The sequence below is a fragment of the Apteryx rowi genome, unplaced genomic scaffold (assembly GCF_003343035.1).
Source record: "Apteryx rowi isolate R43461 unplaced genomic scaffold, aptRow1 scaffold_121, whole genome shotgun sequence".
In the NCBI taxonomy this organism is placed as follows: Eukaryota; Metazoa; Chordata; class Aves; order Apterygiformes; family Apterygidae; genus Apteryx; species Apteryx rowi.
Window position 1 is genome coordinate 1,185,306 of NW_020447431.1, and position 13,577 is coordinate 1,198,882.

General features: G+C 36.1%; 1 protein-coding gene across 9 annotated transcripts in view; it reads left to right on the forward strand.

The window, feature by feature from the left end:
* The window catches only part of LOC112978105 (sodium channel protein type 2 subunit alpha), a 58,492-nt gene extending 47,373 nt beyond the window's left edge, over positions 1-11,119 (forward strand). For 8 of the 9 annotated variants that reach the window (XM_026091269.1, XM_026091274.1, XM_026091280.1 and 5 more), the window contains exons 21-26: positions 663-944; positions 2,502-2,555; positions 3,787-3,924; positions 5,053-5,157; positions 6,228-6,498; positions 7,788-8,983. In XM_026091269.1, coding sequence (XP_025947054.1) covers positions 663-944; positions 2,502-2,555; positions 3,787-3,924; positions 5,053-5,157; positions 6,228-6,498; positions 7,788-8,983 — 2,046 coding nt within the window. Of the gene's footprint in view, positions 1-662; positions 945-2,501; positions 2,556-3,786; positions 3,925-5,052; positions 5,158-6,227; positions 6,499-7,787 lie in introns of all 9 variants that reach the window. The other variant, XM_026091312.1, reaches the window with a different exon arrangement.
* Positions 11,120-13,577: the final 2,458 nt, after the last annotated feature.

Consider the following 13,577-nt stretch of genomic DNA (forward strand, 5'->3'; position numbering starts at 1 on the left):
CCCCAAATAATTTGGAAATTAAATCGAGTCTCTTTGTTCTTGGAGTCTTATTTGCCACTTGTCTGAACACTACCAGCTTTTATGTGTTTGGATGCTTAGCCAATTTCCTGGTTTGAATATATGTCTGCTTTTCTGTTTTTGTATATAACCATCCAAATCAACATGCACACATCCCTTAATTTTCTTTTATTTAAAAGAGGTTTCAAAATCACTTTCAAGTAAAAATTTGCTCAGTAATACTGATTTGGACTGTTTCTCCAGTAAACATATAGTAGAAACAAGTTTGTTGTGTTTGATGCAATCAGTTATTAGAAKAATACATAAAAATACAGATATGGTTTTGCAGACTTGCATTAAGTAAATTGTCTAAAAAGAATTAAATAATGCTGTTTTTCTGTTTTTCTCAGAATTCTCTTTACCTATTTGTTTTTTTTTTCATTCTTTAAAGTTACCATTTGCTATTATGTTTTTCCTTCATATTATGTTGACATTTTATCTTTCTTCTGTACCTCTTTTCTTACTTGTTACTCCCAACAATTCAAAAAGCGTAATACAGATGTTAGAATTAAAATAGAGTGTTATATTTAAAGCTGATAAAGCATCTGTAAGATACTGGTGCCTGTGTTCTTACACTGTGTCTCCTTGGTTTCATTGTACACTAGGTGGTTGTGAATGCCCTCCTAGGAGCAATTCCATCCATTATGAATGTGCTTCTCGTTTGCCTTATATTCTGGCTGATCTTCAGTATCATGGGAGTAAATTTATTTGCTGGAAAATTTTACTACTGTGTTAACACTACAACTGATGAGAGATTTGATATCAGCCAAATCAACAACTATAGCCAGTGTGAGGAGCTCATAAAAAACAATGAAACTGCTCGATGGAAGAATGTGAAGGTTAACTTTGATAACGTAGGCCTTGGCTATCTGTCACTGCTTCAAGTAGTAAGTCACTGTTTCTGTTTCTGTATTTCTGTTGTTTAATTGTAACGGTCAAAAGTAATTTCTTTAAGAAATCATTTAGATTAGACCACTTTCTGACTTGCAATTATGCTTATAAAAATCCTTACACAGAAATGTGGAGTACGTGTTTTAAAAACACAGAATCACATGTGTGTGTGTGTGTGTGTGTGTGTGTATTTATGTATGTATGCAATATGTAAAGAAATTTCAGGTAAGCAGAAATAGATATTTACCATATATAAGGTGTATCTGTGAACTTCTCTTCAAATATATATCTGCCTTGCATCTCTGATTATACTAGCTCCTTCTGCGCTGGAAGTCAAGTTTGGTAATCAGGAAAATTATAAAAAGTATATAGCCAAAATAATACACCTATAAACCAAATAAAAGGCAAAAATGAATTCTAGAAAGAAATTGAGCAGATGAATGTCAGCGGTACAGAATTCCTGTGGGGCTGGAAAGAATACTATTTAGGAGATTAGTTCATAAGATGTGAACTTCTGGGGCACATGGGAAGGTTTGGTGCTTTCAGGATACCCACAACTGAGATCAAAGCTTTAACTTTGGGACATTCCATTCATTTTTATTAACACTTGTATCCCTGTTTTTAAAACTTTTCCAAAATGTTATCTCTCATATTAGTGAAATCCTTATATTTCACAAGATGCTGACTTAAAACCAATATATGCAAACATGCCGGCCACGTGTAAGATACTTTTTCTTTCTTTCTTGAAGATTCTAAGAATCCTGAGAATTTGTACATTCGGAATTGCAGATATTTCCCTTATCTTTCTGATTTTTAGAGTTATAATATATCCTTTCCAGTTGGGATATCCTCTGTTAACTTCTTTCCCTCCACAAGGCTGCGTATTTTAGGGAAGCACTTCATCATAATTGATAAGCTAGTTCTTCCTGTATTTATCGTTTATAATTAGTGTTAATTAATTGTGACAGATTAGTTGTCATGGGCAYTGGAAAAATAATAATTCCTGGTCTAGAGTTAAGTTAATTTCTGTGAACTAGAAGGGTGAATAATTTTGAGCTCTTGCTCAGGAACTAGAGTGTATCACTGCAACTGTTGAAAAGTGTCATGCCTTTGAGCCAAGAACTGGTGATGGCTTAAAGTGTGGGATAAATTCATGACTCCACAGAAGTAATATAAACAGTAAAGGTTATAAAGACTATGATAAAAGAAAATATGTAATTCAAACTGCATTCAACTTAGCTGCATTGAGTCTACATCAAATACACCTACTCTCCTGTAACACAGAAAATAACTTTGATATCAGGTATTACTCATAATGAATAAAAAGTTCTTAAAAGATGTTGTGTCCTCTGTAGTAAAATATTAGACATTGCTTGCAATTCTTATATATGAATAAAAAATACAATAGAAGGCAAGAATCACCTATTAATATTGTACCATACTGGTGTTTATTGTGAGCCATCAAGACATTTAGTGTTCAGCTCTTAAACAGTGTTCCTGATGAGCCATTTTCCAGGAAAAGCATAAGATAAACCCAACTGTTCTGTTTATAGGCTACATTTAAAGGATGGATGGATATCATGTACGCAGCTGTGGATTCTCGTAATGTAAGTATACTCCCTTGCCTCCATTTGTTTTGACTGTATGAGCTCCAAGATTCAAGAATGTAATTTTAACATCTTTCAGAAATAACAGTAAAAATGAGAGAACAAGGAGTTATTATAGTTTTATAGTTAGAGCAAATGGGGACCGTAGAAAAAATACAAGCGACAAAGCAGAGGCGCAATCCAAAGCATTCCACGTTCTCAGTGGTACAATCGGACCCAAATTCCTAAATTCCACAGCAGACTACACTACTGCCATCAAATTTTTTTTCCTCCTGTTGTTATGTGCCTTGAGGTATTACTTACATTTGGAAATAGGAACTGATAGCTTAGAGATGATTGTTTGTAACACTGATTATTTTTTTAAGGTTGATACTTTCACTGAGCCTTGCAGGCAGCCTGGCTCCTTCCCTCAGGGCACAGCTCCTATTCTCAACTTGGCCTGTGCATTTTCTTACCCTTTTGTCTTCCCCTTCCTCCCTGGGTACAAGTTGTGCTCTAGCTCTAAGTAGAGAACTGAATAAACTATAACCCCCTAGCTTTTTTGGTTAGCTACGCTCACAGACAGAGGCCTGTTGTAGTGTAATGAATGTGCTTAGCTCTACCAAGAAAGTATGCTTTACTCTAAACATGGTTTGGATGCCTCCCTTTAGACAGCCTGTGCCCATTAAGCTGTGAGGACGTGTGCTGTAACCTGACCAGTGCATACTTTGAGTTAAAACTCAGGTTAAAGCAAGGGTCAGCTGCAGGGAAACTCTGCCAGAGCAGTGAGATATAAAACAATAAGAGAAGAAGTTATACAAAAGTGGCAACTCATGGTACAAATACTAAAATCCAGGGCAGTTTACTGAGCACCCATAGCAGTGAAAGCTCCACAAGCCCACATCAGGGCCTTCCCAGGAGATATATGGGAAAATTCACAATTTTAAGAGCTGTTTTTTCATGCCGTCTATAGATTCAGACAGATGGTACTATGCTAGTTTAAACCAATTGTGTCTTCAGTATTTTTTCTACACTCAAATAGGCCAGTTACATTTTCTAAATGAAAGATCAGGTTCTATAGCAGAGTCCTTTGTCAAGGTTGTAAATTCAGAGATTGCACAACAGTGGGATATGTGTGACCTTGAGCATGAGAAGCAAAGGTCAGAGTGACAAAGCCCTAAATTCTACCCCGCAGATGTTTGATTCTGTGTTCACAGTTAAACTAAGGCTTAGTATCTATGCATTTTTGCAGGTCTTGGATCAGCCTAAGTATGAAGATAACCTGTACATGTATCTTTACTTTGTCATCTTTATCATCTTTGGATCATTCTTTACCTTGAATCTTTTCATTGGTGTCATCATAGACAATTTCAACCAGCAGAAAAAAAAGATAAGTACTTCATCATTATTCAGAAAAGAAAGCTAAATGCTTCTTTTGGGCCCCCACACAGTGATTTCATTAATAAAAATATATCTTTCATATTTTATGATAAATTAACATGTGCCTTACATATTACATACATTAAATTATTAAAGCCGTATAGTTTGGTATGATGAGAAGTTGGTGGACAATGACAGTGTAAATCTCTGCATGTATAGTGAAACACTCAGTATCATCTGTGTAAAGATGTGGATTTGGTGCTGGAGCCTTTAACTGAATCATAAAAAGGCTAACCATTGAAATAGCTAAATGTAGCTTTAAAAATTCTTATCTAGGTTGCCTTCATAACTCAGAGCTCATCAGTGCTGGTTTTGAACCCCAATAATGTTTACATTGTGTTATCTTTATTTGTACTCTCTTTAGTGTTAGTATTTTGTCAGCACTGCATCCAAAATATCAGTCTTTTAGCTGCAGGACTTAACTAAAGTATGGTAACACAAAAAGTTATTACAGTACTGGAAGTGCTGCTGAATCCATGTGCTTCCTTTAGAAACTGGCTGAGATGGAGAGATGCTTTTTTTTCTACTCACTCCAAATAGTAATTTTAGGATCTCTCACTTTAAGTCCCCAGTGCTGGGAAAGGAAGAGGGTGTGAAATCTGATTGTCTGGATCCCTTCTAGTTCTCCTGTGGCATCATAGTTATCAATACTGAAAAATTTCCAAAATTTACTATAGAGGAGAAACAAGCGAAAGGAATTGGAATAGTTTATCAATTTGTGTCTCAGAATAACTGAAGGAATTCAGTAGAAGAAAGAAAAAGCATCTCTCTTGCCTGAAAGCTCCCATCCTCCGCAATTCTCCTCTCCCCAGTGAACATCACAGGTCCATTACAAAAATTGCAAGTTCAAGAGCCTCTCAGAAAAGATCCTAAACATTTAGAATGGAAGGTGTAAAGTAATCCTTCTGCTTCCCATGTACTAATAATCACAACAAAACAAGATTTTTATTTCTCTCCTAACTTTTTCTACAGATGAGAATGTGAACAAGAGTGCTAATTATTACTGCTCCGTATTTCTGGTTATAAGTAATTAAGGCAAGATATGTGATTGTAACCAGTTTTTGTTTCATTGCTTTACTTTGGAGGTCAAGACATTTTTATGACAGAAGAACAGAAGAAATACTACAATGCAATGAAAAAATTGGGTTCAAAGAAACCACAAAAACCTATACCTCGACCAGCAGTAAGAATGAAAATCTTGTCTCTTATTTTTACATTTATTTAATAGTTGGACTGTTTTAACTAAGCCGTAGGCTGAATTAAGTTGTAATCTAAAAGAACAAGTGATATAAGACAAACTTCATCCATTCAAAATCCAATCTTTTTGTCTTTTGTAGTCTGCTTGAACATGAAGGACTCTTTCATTTCCTTGTTTTTCTCATTTTCTTTCTGCTGATGACAATGACATTTTACATGGTATTTTTTTCAAAGCACTGGTTTAACTAGAACAATCAATTGTGCCAGTGTATTTGTCAAAATACATCTAAGCCTTAGGGTACAGTCTTTTTTAATAGCCAAGAAATGTTCTCTGAAACTGCTGTATAACGGCAACTTACTATATTATTGCCTGGAAAAAAAGTCCTTCTTGTCTCTCCCACTCTTCTCCTGCTGTACACATCCCTACAACGGCTTGCTCTCCTGAGCAGCGCTACCTGCGTGCCACGGCGCAGGGCTTGGCTTGGGGCTGAACGTGATGCCAGTTCTGCAGTTCCAGTCCTGCTTGTGAAACCTCGTGGAGCCAGTTCAGTGGCCAGTTCAGCCCTCAGTAATTTCTCTATAGCTGAGAAATGGAACATAGATTTTTTAAAGGTTATTTCGGTAGCATGGAGAGTACTGAACTCTGGGCTTGAAAACTTTATATATTTTCTGGCAAATGAAGTGCTATCAACTCTTCAGCCTGCCTGCCAGCAACCCCCCCCCCTTTTTTTTTCAAAGTTTGCCAAGTTAAACGTTCATTTAATAGTCTGTTTCGCAAAAGCTTACAGTGAATTGGTTTGAGATGGCAGTCTTCCCTGCAACTTTAAAAAATGCACCATGTTTTCAAGTCTTCCCTTCAATGCCTGTAAATACAATAATCGCATGCCTATTTGATTTGTGTTTACATATACAAACGGAAAAATTCATACAAATGGAGGACTTCTTGGAAGACATGAAATTGTTTTCATGTACATCTACAAGATTCAGTTAATTTGTAACAATTTAGAAAAAGAAATTCTACCAATGCATATCAAACTGATTTTTTTTTTTCCACAGAACAAATTCCAAGGCATGGTCTTTGATTTTGTAACCAAACAAGCATTTGATATCAGTATCATGATACTTATCTGCCTTAATATGGTCACAATGATGGTAGAAACAGATGACCAGAGCAAAGAAATGGAAAACATTTTATACTGGATTAACTTGGTGTTTATTGTACTTTTCACTGGAGAATGTGTCCTGAAATTGATTTCACTTCGCCATTACTACTTTACTATAGGCTGGAATATTTTTGATTTTGTGGTTGTCATTCTCTCCATAGTAGGTAAGAGCAATTCATTTTCATGAAAGAGCTTATTCAGTGGAAACTGAAAATTTATTTTGGGAATTTAAAGTCTATTTGCATTTGGGTTCAGCACTGTCACTAGAATGTCTGTCTTCAGTTTTTCTGTCTTCTGATTTCATATTATCCATAAAATAACTGAACAGCATGGAAGAGAATTTTATCAATAGTTTTCATATACTCTCACTTTTCCATTAGTCAAAATTAGACCTTTGTTCTGAATTCAGTAGAAATTCCATAGCACCTCAGCACAGAAACAAACCAATAAATGAAAGGCGATTTTGACACTAACAGTGCCTAAATCCAAGAGCAAAATCTGTGTGGGACTGTTGTTAGGCTAACACGCTAGGCAGCATATTAGGACACCAGACAGCAGTGTAAAACCCTTGGCTTACCTCAGGGCTGTATTTGCCAAGGAGAGGTCKTACACCTGAGCTAATGTGAGCAAATGGACAAGCAGAGCTGAAGCACAGGTAGTAATAAATATATGGCTCCACTAATTTTTCCTTTATTTAGAGCAGAAACTTGGAAAGAACTTGAATAAAAATTTCTTTCATTTTAACTTCTCAGAGCTCCTTATAAACAAACTGGTTCTGTCATTTTTGGATGGAAACAGGATATAGTTACTGTTTTTCTGCTTCTCTGAGGCCCATAATATAATGCCTACCTCTGCTGCTCTCTAATGGGTTCTATGAAGCCTTTATATTATCAGTTTATTTATGTTTGGAATTGCTGTGTCATTATTACTAAATTTGTGGTCATGTTATTTCACATGTGATAAGCAAGTTACAGTTCTCTTCAAACCTATGTATTTTATTTGAATACTGTAACTTGATGGTTATGTGGTAATTTAATACTACTGTAAATATCTTTCTTCAGACTGAGATTATTATTAAATAGAAAGATATTCTTCTAATCTCAGCATTTGCTAATCTACACTATACTAATTACCAGCTTGTCCTAAAAATCTTGCCTTGTATATGTGTGTTTGTATATATAGTCATACAATTAATACATAGAAATGTCTTTGATGCACTTTTTCATTATTTTGCAAACTGCTTCAGAAGTTCTGTTGGGATTTATGGATTTCCATAGTGTACCAAAGTTTAAAAGTTTTTTTAAAAAGAACTGAAAAGCTGGAAGCCAAATTTCTAAAATCTGTTCAAATTTGCTATTTGTCTAAAAGATCTACAATGTTCATAGAGTAAATCTTTAGCAGTGGCTTTTAAATGTAATAATATTTTTTACTAATTTAACTTGTTTTTCAACAGGCATGTTCTTAGCTGAGATGATTGAGAAATATTTTGTATCCCCCACATTGTTCAGAGTCATTCGACTTGCCAGAATAGGTCGAATCCTGCGTCTCATTAAGGGCGCTAAGGGCATCCGCACTCTGCTTTTTGCTTTGATGATGTCTCTTCCTGCTTTGTTCAACATTGGTCTGCTGCTGTTCCTAGTCATGTTTATCTATGCCATATTTGGGATGTCCAACTTTGCCTATGTCAAGAGAGAAGTTGGGATTGATGACATGTTCAATTTTGAAACATTTGGCAACAGCATGATCTGTCTCTTCCAAATTACCACATCTGCTGGYTGGGATGGTTTGTTAGCCCCTATTCTCAACAGCGGGGAACCAGACTGTGACCCTCAGAAAGATCATCCGGGCAGCTCTGTTAAAGGAGACTGCGGCAACCCTTCCGTTGGGATTTTCTTCTTTGTCAGCTACATTATCATCTCGTTTCTGGTAGTGGTGAACATGTACATTGCTGTGATTTTGGAGAACTTCAGTGTTGCCACTGAAGAAAGCGCTGAGCCCTTGAGCGAGGATGACTTTGAGATGTTCTATGAAGTCTGGGAGAAGTTYGATCCAGAYGCAACACAATTCATRGARTWYRRKAAAYTSTCWGATTTTGCAGCWKCACTWGAKCCTCCTCTTCWYMTASCMAARCCAAACAAAGTCCAGCTTATTGCAATGGATCTGCCCATGGTAAGTGGTGACAGAATTCACTGCCTTGACATCTTGTTTGCTTTCACAAAGCGTGTTTTGGGRGAAAGTGGAGAGATGGATGCCCTCAGAATACAGATGGAAGATCGGTTTATGGCAGCCAATCCTTCTAAAGTCTCCTATGAACCAATTACGACGACATTAAAACGAAAACAGGAGGAGGTGTCTGCTGTCATCATTCAGCGTGCTTTCAGACGTCATCTTTTAAGGCAAAAAGTCAAAAAAGTTTCAGGTATATTTAATAAGGATAAAGATAAAGATGAGGATGATCTGCCCATGAAAGAAGATATGATTATGGATAAACTAAATGAGAACTCCACTCCAGAAAAAACAGATATGACCCCATCCACCACATCTCCCCCATCCTATGACAGTGTAACAAAGCCGGACAAGGATAAATATGAAAAAGACAAATCAGAGAAAGAAGATAAAGGTAAAGACAGCAGGGAAACTAAAAAGTAACGGAGAATTCTGTTTGTAATAAACTGTTTACAGCATGAGAAGGTCATGTATTTGTGTCACCAGGACTCCTGTAGGAGGTACATGCCAAACTGACAGTTTTTACATATATAAATATATATATAAATAATTATATATAAAAAGGTCAGTGCCTATAACAAGACAGTGACCCCTCCTCATCAAACTGCAACTCTGTAAAACAGGGTAACATCTTGACAGGAGGTTGTTGTTTTTATTACCAGCTGACACTGCTGAAGGGAAGACAAAATGGCCAATCAGACTGTAGGGACCAGTTAAAAAAAGGTGCGAACCTATGAATATCTGTGTTTAACATGAAACACTCAGTAAAATAATTGTATCCACTGTTTGCATTTCAACAGCCACATTTGCCATATTTTTACAAAAGTCTGTGTTGGTGAATTTATCATTTTTTAATTCACAGGTTGTTTACTATTATATGTGACTATTTTTGTAAATGGGTTTTATGTTGGGGAAGGGGGTATGAGAACCAGGTGTTCTACTCTCGGATTCTCTATAATGTACAGACAGAAGTGATTTGCATGAAGGCATGCTGCACTTGTAGTTCATGCATGGAAAAACATGACGTCGCACAAAGCAACAGAGTCTAACTACTTCCACGTTTCAGGGTGGCTCTATATTTTGAGGTGCTTAATAAAAGTATCCATCTAGTGTCTCATCCAGAGAACTCTTAATGTGCCTGTAAAGTCCCATAGAGTCTACAGTAATAGAACAGATGTTTTATTTTTTCATAAGTCATTAAACTGTAGTTGAATAACTCTGCATAAAAAAATTCACTGGGGGATATAAAGTCCATTTTAACATATTCTTCTGTAGAAAACAGCTTACCTGAACTTGGGAAATTGAATTTACCAAAACCCCACAAAACTAAATGATGATGAAGTTGTTCTGCTTCACCCTGCAGTATCGTTTAGCCATCTTCTGCTCTCAGCAAGGTTGACATTGTATGTGTTGATAAAATAATACCGTCTATGTAAATAGTTATTTTATCCTGTGGTGCATGTTTGAGCAAACAAATAATGACCTGTGCACAATATTTATTGCATCAAATATGTACCACAATAAGTGTAGTTTGCAAGCTTTTAACAGCTAATATGAAGTATTCTGTACCATTATAGATTGGAAGCTATCACTGATGCATGTTTATCTTGCCTTTGCTGCTGTAATTTTACTCCTTCCACTGTTAAAAGTCTAATATGGGAAGCCATATCTCAGTGGTTAAGTGAAACAAATTGTCCAATCAGTCATCATTCTTTCATGACATCAAGCAATAGTTTGCAGCTATTTAAGAGCTTCTTGCTTTGCATTCTAAAATTTTAAGTGAATACTGTACGGTGTATAGTCAGACTGTACAGGATATGTTGCAAACTGCTTAATATGTTGAAAATACATGGATAGAATTTTCTAAGAAAGTATAAATATTGTAAAAATATCATTTTATTTTATTTTTCAGCATTTTGTACATAAAATGAGAAATGAGAATTATCTTCAGGTTGATGTCGCTGTCACTTTTGTTATTTTCTATCCATAGCACTTTTTAATTCAAGAACTTCACAAAATAAGAAACAAAGGAGAGAATGGGGTAGCTTTAGGTTTCTGCTTTTTTATTAGTACTGTATTTTTGCACACATTTTAATGTGAAATAAGTTTCAAACTGAGTCCAAAATGCACTTGCTTCCAAATAGATATAACTTGTAATTGAAATGTGGTTGGGAAGATTTGTTTAAAATTCTAGCACTAACTGCATCAGAAGTTTCAAGATAGTCTTTTTATTCATGAAATCTTTACCAGTGTTTGTTTACATAGACTATYCTTATTCTTGTTGATTCATGCTGCACTAGAACTGTTCTAAATATAATATGGGATCCACAACGGTTTTTTCTTTTTTCCACAGGAATTAAATAGCAAACTTGTATAATTGAGCACATCAGGACATTTTGTGTTTCTAACACAAGCAAAAATTCAATGTTGATTCCTCCTTTTACAAAAATAATGACTTATGTGTCGGTGAACTGCATGCAGGAAAATGCTATTACCATAAAGAACAGTAAACCACATTACAGTTGAGCCAAAAGAATAAAGACTTCGTTTTTTATTGTATTTAATTGTTCTGTCTTTGTTTTCATTACTAAAAGCTATTGGCTATCAAAAGGTGCTATGAAAAAATTAATATATAAAATATTAGAAATCAGGAGTAGTGATTAAAAGTCATTATAATAATAGAACTGTAAAAAGTAAAAAATTGAAGCTGTATACTTTCAAAAATATCTATATTTAATTTGATTTGCACTTATTTTCTTCAGGTGATTAATCCTATTTGAAATTATTGTGCAGTAGGATAATGTTTATATACATGATGCTTAAAACCCTTTTTGATGCCAGGTATTCTGAGACAACTAGAAAAGCAGATGTTACAGAAACTATCTAGCTACCAAGCCTGCAAACCAGTATGTATAATCTCAATGATACTTTACATTTGAAATCAAGAATCATCTTTATGTTATAAGGAAAACTTTGTATGCTACAGAATTTGTAAAATATTTATAATTGATTATTTTACTTTAAGGCATGAGGAGGTGACTGAAGTCAGTGGAAACTCTGCTGGAAGTTTTGATAAAGCATCAAATCCATAAGATTTTTATTTATCTTAGGGTGCTGAGTGCAATTCACCATAAAAGTTTAATATTATTTTCATACTATGAAAAATATGAAAAATAATATTAAACTTTTATGGTGAATTTATACACAGCACTTTTCACTGTAGAGGAGCTGGCATATGCACTGAATGATGCACACATGCCTATGGAAGTGTTAGTATCAGAATATGGAAGGTAGGTGTAGAACAGTATCACAACAGTAGTGGCAGTGGAATTGAAAAATTTTGAATGAGAACAGAGATGTGAAATATACATTTTTACTGAAGTGCTATGAGATTTCTAATATAAAAACAACAGAAAGGTCATCAAGAAAGTTAGGTAAATTTATCCTATATTTTATTTTTCTGTCTTCTGTTAGATGACCTTCAGTGCTCACAAATTCAGTGGCTCCCTATTGGAGAAATGTTGGGGGGAGGGACTTAAATAAATCAATTTTACCATATGTCAGTCTTGTTATGCAAATTACCTAACCCCACTTTACAGACTCTATTATGAGGTGCTTGAAATTATGTTGGAAAAATGCATTTTATCAAAGTCTTCCTTGCTTCTTCCCTAGCTGGGCTTCCTAAACTCCAAGATACACAGCATTTTCTGTAAACTTGAGGAACAAGAAATTGCCATAGGGCTATCTTATGACTATGACGTGATTATCTTCTCAAAGCACTAAACAGACTGTTCATTTACACTATTGCAAAGTGGTCTGTGATCCTGTAAAAATGCTAAAACTGGTTTTGAAAAAAATAGCATCTGAGACACTAGAAGAACAGCCAAATTTTTAGGTAGCAATCAAATTTGAGTGCTATCTCCAAATAGAAATTTTGTCTGTTGTAAATTTCCAGTAACGCCTTTAGGGTGGGATACATTAAACAAAGCCAGGAAAAATGGGCACAATCCCAAATAATCACCTCAAATACCTTATATTGTATCTCATCTACATGAAGAATGATACCATATGTCTTGTAATCCTACCCTGAATTTGTGCAGGTCTCTATGAAGTATCAGTCAGGATAACCAGACATACCTAATCGTGTATTTGATGTATAAATCTTAGCTTTGGATGTGGACCCTAGACCAGGACAAAACCTCCCAAATGGCCTTTGCCCAAAATGGAGCAGTAGGATGGTTTCCTTCATCTTCTCAGAGTATTCAGCCACTAATGGTCTGTTGAGATTGTTTAATCCAGATTTGGGAAATCAGTATTATTATACTAATGCAGCAAGCTCTTGGGCCACAGTGCTGCAATTAGAATTTTTATCTCCGCCTACAAAAAAAGCAGTTGTGTAAGAAAGGAAGAGATTGGAGAATCTGAAATTCCGTAACTTAGGTACTGAATTTATGGCTGTTTGGTTGATTTTGTGGAGAGAGAGAGCTATTAAATGCAGATATCTATAATAGGTTTGTATGAATTAGACCATTCAAAAAATAATCAGTATGCTTCTTGAGATGATTTATACTTAATAGTACAAACAATAAAAAAAAATACTTCAAACCTGACGAGCAGTTTTTTTTTTTTTTTGCTTGGTACTTCCCCCCCCCCTTTTTTTCTTCTATATCTGTAGATTTAGTAAAAACACATCCTACCACTTTGCAAAGCAGTCATTCACAGCTTTATCCATCACCGGAAACTCACGTATTTTGCCCAGCCGATTAAGGCAGGACGGCGCTACCCGCTGCCCGACGCGATCTGCGGACCGGGCCGGCGCCGCTCCCGCCCGCTGCGCCGGGCAGGCGGCGTGAGGCGGCGCGGAGGGACGTCAGAAATGAGCCCGTGAACAGCCCTCGTCGCGCCTCCCTCGCCGCTGTTAACCACGCCGCCGCGCAACAAGCGGAGGCTCCGGGTCGGGCCGCACCTCCCGCGGCCGCCGGCTCCGCCGCAGCGCCGCTCCGCGCCTCGGCGGCGC